The sequence below is a fragment of the Mastomys coucha genome, unplaced genomic scaffold, assembly GCF_008632895.1.
Source record: "Mastomys coucha isolate ucsf_1 unplaced genomic scaffold, UCSF_Mcou_1 pScaffold13, whole genome shotgun sequence".
NCBI classification, from domain to species: domain Eukaryota; kingdom Metazoa; phylum Chordata; class Mammalia; order Rodentia; family Muridae; genus Mastomys; species Mastomys coucha.
Genome location: NW_022196895.1, coordinates 53,669,535 through 53,682,788, shown reverse-complemented (window position 1 = coordinate 53,682,788; position 13,254 = coordinate 53,669,535). Strand labels below are relative to the sequence as shown.

Here is a 13,254-nt window from a genome sequence, read left to right as displayed (position 1 = left end):
TATCTTGAAATAATTAGCAGGGCACAGAAGTAGCTCAGTATTAGAGGCAATTGTTCAGTGTTTTACTTAAAGCCCTTGTTAAGTGACAGGAACTGCCAGCCCTGATACAGTCAGTGAACAGATCTGTACTAAGTACCTAATCTCTGTATGAAAATTAATGAGACAAAAGCTGATTCTAGTGAGGGATTAACAATTGCATCATCTCAAGTATCCTCCTCCTCATTATACTCAGGATGTCAACACACTGAAGTGATGATGGCGAAGTCTCTCTGCAGCTCTAACATCTTACAGCAGTCTGAGCAATAGTTAGAAACATGTGATTAAGAGAAAGACCCTGGAAAAAAATATTCCAGCCTCAGACAGAAAAACAAGTATGAATTTTACTTCTGTAGTTTTCAATGAAAATGGCTAGTAAGCCGGGCGGTGATGGCACACGCCTTTAATCCTAGCACTTGGGAGGCAGAGGCAGGCGGATTTCTGAGTTTGAGGCCAGCCTGGTCTACAGAGTGAGTTCCAGGACAGCCAGGGTTACACAGAGAAACCCTGTCTCGGAAAAACCAAAAAAAAAAAAAGAAAGAAAAAAAGAAAATGGCTAGTAAACCATTTTTAGTTTCTATGAGATCATTTTAGTATCAGTAAAGTGTGTAAAAGATTGATTTCCGGGGCTGGAGAGATGGCTCAGCGGTTAAGAGCACCAACTGCTCTTCCAAAGGTCATGAGTTCAAATCCCAGCAACCACATGGTGGCTCACAACCATCCGTGATGAGATCTGACACCCTCTTCTGGGGTATCTGAAGACAGCTACAGTGTACTTACATATAATAAATAAATAAATCTTTACAAAAAAAATTATTTAAAAAAAAAAGATTGATTTCCTAGAAACAAAATGAAAAAGAAAAAACCCTCAATGATGCAATTGTTGCCTCCTTTCCCCTTTTATTAATGAGAAAGACAAAAAGAGGAGCATTTAATGATTTGGTAGCATAACATCTCCAAAAGGATTCTAAGTCGTGGTCTAAGAACAACTGCAAAGGTTGTTCTTATCATGAAATATATCTCCACTAGGAGAGGTGGGGTGAAGAGATGGCTCAATAAAGTAAAAAAGCTGGATGTGCTAGCCCACGCTTGTAATCCCAGAGCTGGGCTCAGTGGTCAGCGAGCCTACAGCTTGACCTGTGAGCCTAACCCTAGGGCAGTCAAGGTAAAAGGATTCTGATGAACACACCTGAAGTTGGCACACACCAGCAACTTGACAATGCTTCAGCACAGTGGTTCTAATTGTAGCTACCAAATACAGTCATTGATGATATTGCTGATGATGATGGTGATGCTTTAAGTCCAGCAGCAACAGGCTGTTTACCACCTCACGTTTGATAATTATGCTCACAATCACAAGTCATTGGTACTCTCTACTTTCTAATTGCTACTTTGATTGGGGGTATAGAGGAAGGCACAGTAATTTCTTCAAAAAAAAAAAAATCAATCCCAAGCATCAATTTTTAGAGTTTCTACCCTTTTAAGAGTTTCTTCCACTATATAACTCAGTCTGGCCTAGAACCATCTAAACAGCCATGACTTTCAGAAGGTGCTCTATGTGCCACCATGTCCTGCAGAGTGACTGCCTTCTTTAAAACTCTTTTCAGTCCTTCTAGGGTACTGCTTCCAAGACTATTCAGAAGTCCCCTACACAACTTTAGATGATCTCCAGGCCCAATAATCCTGGACCACGCTTTCTGTTCCTTTAGCAACACAATCTTTCACTCATAACTAAGGTACTTCATTTAATACAATCTCACATACACACCCACAGACACCCTCAGAAACACACACACTCTTACTTTCTGACATACTTCATGACTCTTAGGTGTCTTACAAAGAATACAACTAGACTGCAACTTAAGATTGCATTTCTAGCCACACCTCAGAAGCCATTCTCTGGCCAGTAAAGATGTTCAAATAAAAATAGATCATGTTCTCTATCACACAGAACCACTGAACAGCATCCCACTACATTTACAGTACAATAAACTGGCCATAGAACAGAGCACTCTCCGCACTACCTTTATAAATACAGTCTTTGTTCTGGAATGTTGATCCACCTTCAACTTATCTTTCAGGTCTCAGCCACAACACCACACTTATCCTACCTTTCCTTTCACTTTAGTGTGTTTATTTGTTATGTTAATAACTATTACTGGCTGTGTGTCTCTGTGTGCAGGCATGGTATCTGACCTGTTAACTCACTGTGTCATCCATCACCCCACAGTTACAACAGTCACCCCTTCCCCAGGCAATAGCTCCTAACTGGAAAGCCACCAGCCCTTCTTCCTAGAATGGCTACATAACACAGCAAGGATTTTACCCCTGCCGTCAGATGTCAGGGAAAGAGTGTAAAAGGCCAAAGACAATACTAGTCCTTTTTCCTAAGTTCCTCTGGCTTTTCATGGGTCTTTGCACCTGTTATTTAGCTCGTGGATATGAAAGCACTCAGCCACTGGAGTAGAGTGAAATGACAATCAAAGAAACTCTAAATATCACTATTCACTAAGGGCTAAAGCATTAGAAAGGTGTCTGTCAGTCTATATGGATGAGGAATGACTTTGCAGCAGCACCAATGGAGACTGTGGTCATATGTGACACCATTGCCCACCCTTAACTGTGAGCAATGTTTTTGTGCTACTTAAACAGGACAGGTATTTAACCTACTTGCTGCAATTATCTTCAATATTTGCTCATGAGTTAGCTAACACCAACACCTTCTGGTTGCTATGCGGAATCCGGGTAGAGGCTGAGGGTCCACCTACAGAACAGCACCTATCCATCCAGCATATGCTATGAAACGGAAAGACTGAAGGTCACAGGATGCCGCTCACCGCACAACCACAACTCTGAATTTTATAAACTATATCCATCTAATGATGTAATGAAGACAATCTAAAATTGAAATCTTAAGAGTTTAACCTTGCACTTTGAGGAGCCAATGTTAGGAAAACCAAAATAAGAACCACATTTAGCAATAACATATATTCTATGCACTCAGCATGGCCATGGCCCATTATTTTCACTGCATATTTTTCTTTAATCTTCACCATAAATAATCCTGGAAAACTGAGGGAGCCGAGTCTGAGGACTCGGGTGACTTTTTCAACTACGAAATAACTAATAATGTGTCTATTTTTCAGATGTTCAAAACTGAACAAAGTCACTAAGATTTGAGGTGCACTGTTATGGACAAAATGTAAAATAGCAAAAACTTTCAGAAGTTTTTGACATGATACCTTTCTACTTAAATTCTACAACTTATAGGTATGCTGCTAACTTTGGCTTTACTGAGGTAAATCTGAAAAGTACTGTATAGAAACTGAATACTAAAAATGCCCCGGTATCATTTACCAACTCTATTATTACGTGAGCCTATAAAGACTTAGGGTAAGAAGGAAAAGAATGGATATGAAAAACTACATGTGAATAAAATAATTGACCCAGAAAGTGTTTAGCTTCTGATATGACAAAATGCAACAAGAGAATGGTGGTATTATCTAAGGCTAAATGATGTCAATCTTTTATACACTCCATAAGCTTGTGAGGGCTGGAACCTATGCACTTGCTTCAGGACTGTTACTATGTCAAACACGGGACAAATGCACTCTCACAAGACATGAACGTATGGGATCAAACCATCAGTCAAATCCAATCACAGAAACTTCTTCACAGGGATCATTTCACCTGTGGGTACCAACTCTGAAGTCACAGAATTCCATTACAGACTTGCCAGGGCAGATGTCAAGTAATTCAACTCATAAAAGTTAAATATTAATCAGATCTCAAAAGCATCAATGTTACCTTCAAATAATTATCTGAACCCAGAGGAAATAAAAGCCTTATGAGACCATAAAATAAAACAGAATTAGTAAAGTCAATAAGAGTGCATGAGAATGGTTTTCTATTTGCAAAGTAAAAGGGCTTTTGCAAGGACCCAAGACTATTTCTCTGGACATCCTTGAGAGGGGTTAAAGATAAAATTCCCTTGTTTCATTTTTTCTCTAAAGACAAGACTCACCGCTGTCAGGTTTTTTGATTTTAAATACAGCCCTCTTTTAAAGTTTTATTTTATGTGCCTGAATGTTCTGCCTGCATTCCTCCCGGATGTATACTATATGCATGCTTGGTGCCTGTCAAGGTCAGAAGACACCAAATCTCCCTGGCAGTGGAGTTACAGATGGTTGAGCCTCCTTGTAAAGCTCTGAGAACAGAAAGCCTCGTTCCCTGCAAGAGCAACAAGTGCTCTTCTGAGACATCTTTCTACCACCCCCACCCCCACCCCCTACAGCCCTGGCTGCAACAAGTTTACAAATAAACAAAAACAAAAGGATCCTGCCATTATCAGGCACAACATTCCCCAAGACTTGAGATTTCTATAGCCTCCAGACCTGGAGGTACACGCCTTTAACTCCAAGGCTGGGAAGCAGCTGGATCTGAGTTCCCAGCCTAGTCTACATAGCAAGCTCATAGGACAGCCAGAGCTACCTAGGGAGTCCCTATCTTGAAAAAGAATGAAAAGAAAAGGATTTCTACAGCCCTCTGCATATTTAAGATTGCAAAAACTGAGCTTTAATAATTAATAGGCTACAAACACATGCTATTAAGGCTTTCCTTCAAACACCAACCTTTCCACTCAGGACCTCTAATGGATATACATAAAACCATACACTACAGTCTAAAAGCGACCCAGATGGTAGTAGGTTCTCTCCACCCTGTCTCAAGGGAGAGCCTTTTCTAAACCTCTCCCACACTCCCTTCTGTGGTTCCCTAACATGCGTAACTCGGCAAGGTGGCACATCGTCAAGACTGGGTGGAAAAAAAAAAAAAAGACAGTGAACACAAGATCTATAACTGATTGGGAGAGGCCCGCTAAGTGCTGCCTCTGCTGTATCGCATAACCAGCCTAACCCGCTGCAAACTTTTGAAGGATTAAGTTACATTCCGCTGCAATTCCACACTTGACAGCTGAATCTGGAGATGCCAGCGAGTCGTTCCTCGGGTCCTGCGCTGCTGCCACCTCACCAAGGGGAGAGTCAGCGGCTGCATCCTGGAGGCCAGCACGCGCGCCGAGGGGCATGGGGAGGGAGGAAGGTCTGGGCGAGCTCACCTTTTCCAGCTCATCGTGGAGCTCTGCCAGGCTGGGCCGGAGCAGCTTCTCGCCCAGCTGCGCGGCCGTGTGTCGGTAGTGATCGATCCTGGGCACCGCGTCCATGGTGTTGTGGCCGAAGGTGCGCAGGTAGTAGGTGTTGGTGTGGGTGTCATAGTAGTACTGCTGGTGGTGCCCACTGCCACCACCCGAGTGCAGGCTGCTGCCCTCGCTCAGCACCGTGTCCCCGCCGTTCTGGAAGCTCACGTTGGGCCCGTCGCCACCGACCCCCGCCGCATCCGACAGGCTGTCGTCCGCCGACGAGGAGGCAGCCGGGTCCACGAAGTTCACGCGGAAGCGGCCCTTGGCTTCCTCGCTGCCCTTGGCCACGCCGCTCTCAGCGCCGGCTTTCCCCGCCGCGGGGGTCTCCTTGCCAGCCGCCCCGGCCGCAGCCGCAGCCGCAGCGGCCGCCGCAGCCCGCCCGGCGTTCTCGGAAACCGGGTCCACCTGGAAGCGGCTCTGGCTGGGCGTGGGCCCCAGAGGTCTGCCCAGCCCATCGCCCGCCGCTGCGGTTCCCTCTCCGCGCACCCCACCGCCGGCCTGGCTCGCAGCCGTAGCATCCTCTCCACCGGAGGGCACAGCAGTGCCAGGCAGGTCCACCCCGGCGGCGGCGGCCAGCGGTGCGTCCCCATCGCGGGCGGGCCGCGGGGCGCCAGACGAGGGCGCCGCGGGCCCGGGCTCCATCGCCGCCCGACGCTCGGGGACCTGCGGAGCGGGCGGGTGGACGCTGCGGACGGCGCGGCTCGGGCTCCCTGGCCGGCGCTCCCGCTAAGGAGCCGAAGGGCGGGGGGGTGAGGAAGAGAGTCGCCGCGCCGCTACACAGCCGCGGCACGCTCGCCGCCAGCCGCCGAGTGCCCGCGAGCGCGGCCGGCCCCGCGGTTTAAAGGCGCGGCGGAGCCGCGGCGCTCTGTGCAGCACGCGGGAGGCGGGGCCGCTCAGCCCGCCCCTCAGCCCGCCCAGAGCCCGGCACCGGCCCCGGAGAGCGCCGTCCTCCGCACCGCAGCGAGCAGGCGCGGCCGCACGCGCCTCCGCGCCGACCTGCGCGCCGCCGCCCCTTCCGCCGCCGCCCGCTCCGCGTCCTCCCGCAGTCCTCCCGCCCGCCCGTCCGGCAGCCCCGGCTCTGGCCCCGGCCGCCCCTGATGCTCCCCCGGGCTGCACCGACTCTGTGGACGCCTCTCGCCTTTTTTCTTTTTTCTTTTTTCTTTTTTCTTTTTTTTTTTTTTTTTTTTTTTTTAAGTGCTAAACTCGCAGTACTGGGGGGCGGGGGGGAGGTTAGAGCGGGCGAGATCTCGCGAGATGCTGCTGCAGGGCTTGTGGGCGGTTTCCCTCGGGGCGCGTGGTACCCAGGCCCGCGGCGCTCTGGCTGCGGATGATGCTGGGGGCTTTCCTGGTGAGCCCCGCGCACGCTCCCGGCGGCGTGTACCCGACAAGTCGAGCTCTGAGCCCGCGTTTTCGATGTGCATAACCAAAGAGTCGTTACAGCGGCGATGCGGTGGGTGTGTCGACACTGGGGTGACACCTTTATTTTTTTATTGGTTTTTTTTTTTTTAAAGAATTATTTATTTATTGTATGTATGTGAGTACACTGTCGCTGACTTCAGACACACCAGAAGAGGGCATCAGCTCCCATTAGAGATGATTGTGAGCCACCCTGTGGTTGCTGGGAATTGAATTCAGGACCTCTAGGAAGAGCAATCAGTGCTCTTAACCACTGAGCTATCTCTCCAGCCCCGACACCTTTATTTTTTTAAAAGCTGGTGTTGGAAGGTGAGGAGGAAACCTCATTTCGACTTTTAACGTCGGTTAATGCGGTTCTCAGAATACAGTGACAGCAGCAGCCAGTCCTACAATGTACTAGTTTCCCATTTCGCTGTAGTAGGTGAAGAATTCCTCGGCTTTTAACGCAAAAAAAAAAAAAAAAAAAAAAAAAAAAAAGCCACTTCTCTTCTGCAGGCTTGTTTTCGCTGAACATAGAGGAGGAACACCTGTTTTCCAACTTAATATCAGTTTTCCCCCCTTTATCAATCCCTCCAGAACCTAAGTAAAAGCGAGTGACCACAAGCAGTTTCCTCTGGTCGTTGCCTGTTACACCTGTGTTTACTCTGTATTTAAAGAATCATTGGAATAAACACCATTTTTGTTGTTGTTGACTACTTTAAGCAAGATTAAAAAGCCTGGATTTGCAGAAATGAAAAGCTGTCGGGGAGGAAAAAGCAGCCAGTCACCCTTTTAATCACCCTTGATAATTTATCAGCTGTATTTTCTGTATTTTAAAGATGAAGATGGAAAAGAACAGATCTTGGGTCATACTTCCAGGGCTTCTTCCCCTCCCTCCCCTTTCCCCCTCCCCCCTTCAACTTTCCTAATATTAATGAGAAACCAGAAGAAGCCAGGAAAAAAAAAAAAAGCATGTGTTCTTTAAAGCTGTGTACTTTTTTACTAGGGAATTGCTGTGTTAGTAACAGCTCTGAATTGCGCCATTCAGCCTAAAGTTAATCTGTGGCTGTTAGAATTCAGCATTAATTTACCTAACAAATGTCGGAACACCTGCTATGAGCTCCCCTGTGACCTTAGGCTCTAGCTAAATCCATCTCATGGGGGAATCCTGAGAATGGATAAGCTAAAGAGATGCACACCCTGTCTATCAGAAGCAGATGCTAAGGGGCGGGGCGGGGTGGGTCTGGGGGTGGGGGGTTGTGTGAGATTGGGATGGTAAATCTTCCTTAGGGTGGCATCACTGAGGTGACCGGTGAGTGAGAAAGTATATTATGCAAATATTTTGGACCGATCTATTCTAAGTAGGGAAATCAGACGCACCAAAGAGGAAGCAGTCCCGGCATGGAGTTGCATGCAAGGCATTTGGATTGGAACTTCTCAAGAGATGGAATAAGTCAAGGGCCAGGAAGTCAGAGTTTGAAGATGTGTGAGATGTGTCAAGTCTCTTGCTGTCCGATATACTCTGGCTTTCACTTTGAATGGAATGTTCAGGTTTCCGCAGTAAAATGTTGACATTTTTGTGGCCTAGAAGAAATAGGCTAAGCTGTATAACCCATGTACGGTGTAAGCCATGTCGATTTGAGTACCTACATTCTACAGTGATCCGTCAATATTCCCAAACAACACATTTGTCCCTCTAGGTAACCAACATAGAAGACCAATGTAACTGTTCTGTAGGCAAAGAAGTGGCAGAGACAAAGAACAATGTGTAAAAGTGTATTAGAACAGGCCCCCAGTGGACAGTGTAGTTTTGGCCACAGTGGCTAGTAGTAGAAGATGGAGCCCGTGAATAGATGGGCCATAGTCAGGAAAAGAGTAGCATTTGCAGACTGATACTGCAGAGTGAGAACCCAAGGGCTTTGTCCTGGGCAGCTGAAAAATAGTGGAGTTTCTGAAGTGAGAAGAGAGGGAAAGGAGTAGGTTTGAATAGATAAACAACAGGAGCTTAGAGACATCAAAAATAAACATATAGGAATGGTAAATAATCACCTGTGTAAGGTTATGATTGCAAACTGAAGTCCCGAGAGAGGATGCAAAACAGAGAAGCCACACTTGAAAGGAAGTGACATTTCCACAGACATCTGAAACACGCCTAGAAATAAACTAACTCGCAGAGCATTTCAAGAGAGGGACACAGTGTGGACTAAAGCCCTCCTGGAGTGAACATGGCCCAGTGACCCTGAAGTCTCATCAAAAGCATAAGAGACAGGGGTAAGAGTAGTGGACAATGAGACTCTCTTTTTTTCTATATCCCTGGGGAATTGTAGAAGGTGGCCAGCCTCTTTAGCAGACTGGAGGGGAGGGAGCATCAACAACGGGATTTAAGACTTCATCAGTTTACTCCTGGGTGAAAACATTAGTAGCGACCACATTAGAAGGATCTATGCCTGGGACACTGGGCCAAACTCTTTATGTCACAGTCTTAATTGCACAATATGATGAAGAGTAGAGCAGCATCACCCCTATGTTGCATGTGAAAAACTTAAGTTAGGAAAAGGAGTAATTCCAAAACTCAATGACTAAAGACAGAAAGGGGAGAAGAAAAAAAGGGACCTGAAAGATGAGAAGAAAACCAGCTGAAGCCAGTCGGAAGCAAGACCAAGGTGAGCTGATATACTGAATTACATAGCAGTATTGGCCAGGAGAAATGGGAGTCAGTGTATTTCCAGGAAAAAGAATCAAAACACACACGTGAAACAGGCTGAAAAGCTGTCAGGAGGTCTCCTTTAGGTAACTGTCATTCATGTGGCCTTCCGGTTGGCCAGGTGCCAGACTCATCTTCAGTGACATGGAGGAGGCCCCTTGCACTACCTGTTTTTTTTTTATTCACCTTCTGCTGATAGCCCAGCCCTGCACCACGCACTCTCAGCAAACTTAGCAATTTGTACCAAAATGTACTTAGATAGGGGGCTACAGAGTTCTTATGTTGTTATAGCAAACTCCTCACATCATAAATGATAAGTGTCTGGTTACTTTTGTTGTCAACTTGCAACAACCTAGAGTCCCCTGGGAGGAAGGAACCTGACTTGAAGAACTGCCTAGATCAGATTAGCCTGTGGGGATGTCTGTGGGGCATTGCTGGATGCTTCATTGATGTAGGACGGCCCAGCCCACTGTGAGCAGTCTCATCCCAAGCTGGATAGTCCTAGGCTGTAAAAGAAAACTTAGCTGGGCATGAGCCTACGTGAGCCAGCTAGCAAGCAGCATCCTCTGTGGTTCCAGTAGGACTTCTTTTGGCTATAGGTTCCCTCCCATGCGGGGTGGGGGGAGGGGCGATGCTACATGAATAGCAAGCAGTCCTACTTTTGGGGTCTGGCCTTGAGTTCCTTCTCTCTGTGGATTGTGATCTGGAAGTATAAATCCAATGAGCCCTTCCCTCCCTAAGTTGCTTTTGGTGAGAATGTCTTATCAAAGCCGAAGAAAGGAAGCCAGAACACTAAGGTACACTAAATAGAGGCATAAATGCTGGTTAGGATCTTTAATCCACAGAATTAGAATAAATAAAGTACAAAACCACATAGAACCTTTCAATGGTTTTGAGAGCAGGTTTCACTGTAGCCCAGGTGGCTTAGAACTCACTGTATAGGACAGGTTGTCCTCCAAATTACAGCAGTTCTCCTGCCTCTGCCTCCTAAGTGCTAGAGTTACAAGCATGAGTCTCCACCTGGCTTCGTGTGGAACTTTTTTTTTTTTTTTTGGTTTTCTCGAGATAGGGTTTCTCTGTATAACCTTGGCTGTCCTGGAACTCACTCTGTAGACCAGGCTGCCCTTGAATTCAGAAATCCGCCTACCTCTGCCCCCAAGTTCTGGGATTAAAGGCGTGCTCCGCCACCGCCCGGCCATGTGGAACTTTAAAAATTCACACACACACACACACACACACACACACACACACACACAGAGAGAGAGAGAGACAGGCAGACAGACAGACAGACAGACAGACAGACAGACAGACAGACAGACAAGAGACCCTGAGCCAGTGATTTCAGTTAGACAAACTGACATTCTATCTGGTTGTGGTTTTGTGTTTTCACTGACTGGAGTTAAGCACACAGATGAAGTCAACCGGTGTTTCCCTTGAGAAATAAGGTGATTATCCTATCAAGGGAAAAAGAAAACAGTTGCCCTGGAGAAGCTTGCTCATGCCATAAACCTGATTTTGTTTTCTTACCTGAGTCCCATTCACATTCTTCTTTCATTACAAACATTGCAAATATTTCCAAGTCAGTACTAAACATTACTTCAAACCTAATAACCTTATCCTTTTCACAGCACAAGATTTAAATCCATGCTTATAAATTATCCCTTTTTAAACAAATAATCCAAAGCTACCTACCTGTCTACCTATCTATGTGACTCTCTGTCTCTCTGTCTCTTTGTCTCTGTCTCTCTCTCTGTGTGTGTATGTGTGTGAGAGAGAGACAGAGAAAGAGTCAGAGATGGAGGGGGGAAAGGGAGAGAGGGAGAGGGGGAGGGAGAACTAGAAACCCTTGGGTCCATTGATTAGACTAAGCTGGCTGGCCAGCTACCCCAGGGATTTGCCTGGCTTCACCCCACCCAACTGGGATAAGAAGTCACTCCATCATGCCTGGTCTCCCCTGGGCACTGGGGATCAAACTCCGGTCCTCACACTACAGCTTATGCATGCACTGTACTGATCTATCTTTCCAGGCCTATGTGAGATTTTTATTTAAAATTTTTATGTTGCTCTTATCCAAATTGCAATAGGGGAGTTCCAGGACAGCCAGGGCAGAGAAACTCTCTCAAGACAAAACAACAGCAAAGAAATGATATTTTATTTAAAGAAATGTCCATGAGGCAAACCTTTTAAATGATATCTTCTATGTCTCTCCTCTTGGGGGGGGGGGGGGGGGGATAGGGGTGGGGGAATCTGTTTAGTTTTTTTCCTTTTTGCTTTATTCAAGGGTATTTAAACATTTTTACTACCATGTAACTGATGTTTGATGTGTTTTTGTTTGCTTCTTTGTTTTTCTCTGGAAATGAATTGTTATAAGTAGTTTTTCTGGATTGCCCTGGCTGTCCCGGAACTCACTCTGTAGCCTCCCAAGTGCTGGGAGGCCTCCCAAGTGCTGACCTCGAACTCAGAAATTCGCCTGCCTCTGCCTCCCAAGTGCTGGGATTAAAGGCGTGCTTGCGCCACCACCGCCTGGCGATCCTTTCTTCTTTACTTTCATTTCCACTGGTCTCTTTAAGACTAATAGCTGCTTACTCTAGAGACTGAGGCAGAAGGATCTTGAGTTCCAGAACAACCTGGCAAGCACAGTGAGGCCTTCACATAACAAAACAGAGCTTAGTGGGTACTAATACACGATAGAGGCTTAATATGCAATTACAATACAATAGGCTATAGACCAACCCCAATAGACTACAGAATAAATCACATTCATTGAACTGCACTAGATTTTCAAAAAGATTTATAATACATGCATTGACACAAGTCACACAGCTGTAAAAAATTATAAATGATGTTTTTTTTTTCATGGTGTGTGTGTGTGTGTGTGGTGTGCATGTCCCACAGCATGCATGCCTTACGGGATCAGAACACAACTTATGGGAATTGATTCTCTTCTTTCACCATGCAAACACAAACCTCCCCTCCCCCTCTGTAATGGTAAAATGAGTATATCTCTAATGTGCTATAATTTAAAAAATTCTCACATAATTTATTTCTGATCATGCTTTTCCCCATCCCAGTTCTTCCAGAATCCTCCCCCCTACCCCCCCTCCCCTCCCTCCTCCCTCTCCCTCCCTCCTTCCCCTCCCCCTCTCTCCTCCTGCCCCCCTTTCTCTCTCTCAAAACAAACAAGAAACACACACAAAAAATAGTTCCACAAAACTAGAGACCAAAATATACAAACAAAAGACCAAAGGCAAAAAGAAAGAATATCTAAACAAAGCGAAAGGCGACAAAAAGTCACAAAATCCCCATCAGATGTTTACGCGTTGTCCAAATGCTCCTGTGCACTGTGTCTGCTCTAAAGTGCGGCTAGTGTACTTATTGAGACTTCATCAGAGAAGCCCAGTTTTTCCCTTGTCAGTGGATATCATTGCAAATAGTTTCTTGGTTAGTGGTGGGAGCCCAGGGCAACTTCTCCCTCTCAGTCTTGGGACCCCATCTGGCTGGAACCTCTACATTCTGTCACCGTTTCTATGAAGGCACTGTTTCCTTGGTGTACTCCACAAGCACTGGCTTCTTCCCTCCTCCTGCCTCCTCATTCGCAGGGTTCCATGAGCCCTGAGGGGAGGGGTTTGAGAGATGTCCCCCAAGGTTTCTCACTCTCACATCCATTGCAGGCCTCTGCGTCATTCCCATCTACTACAAGAAGAAGCATCTCTGATGTTGGCCCAGTGAGGCGCTGATCTACGGGGATTGCCAATATATCCACATCACTACGCATATGAATATACTTGTATCACTATGTTCCTTGGGCAGAATAGTTTTGGGGGGTTTTCCCTAAGGCTCAGATACTTGTCTAGTCTAGCAGTGTCAGGCATGGATTGCAACTCATGAAGTGGGCCTTAAATCCAGTCAGAGAGTGGTTGGTTAC

At 46.3% G+C, this 13,254-nt stretch overlaps 1 protein-coding gene across 1 annotated transcript in view; it reads right to left on the bottom strand.

The window, feature by feature from the left end:
• Slc12a2 (solute carrier family 12 member 2) overlaps window positions 1–6,107 on the bottom strand; it is a 72,844-nt gene extending 66,737 nt beyond the window's left edge. Inside the window, exon 1 of the mRNA XM_031365737.1 lies at window positions 5,150–6,107. Coding sequence (XP_031221597.1) covers window positions 5,150–5,872 — 723 coding nt within the window. The 5' untranslated portion in view covers window positions 5,873–6,107. The remainder of the gene's footprint in view (window positions 1–5,149) is intronic.
• Window positions 6,108–13,254: the final 7,147 nt, after the last annotated feature.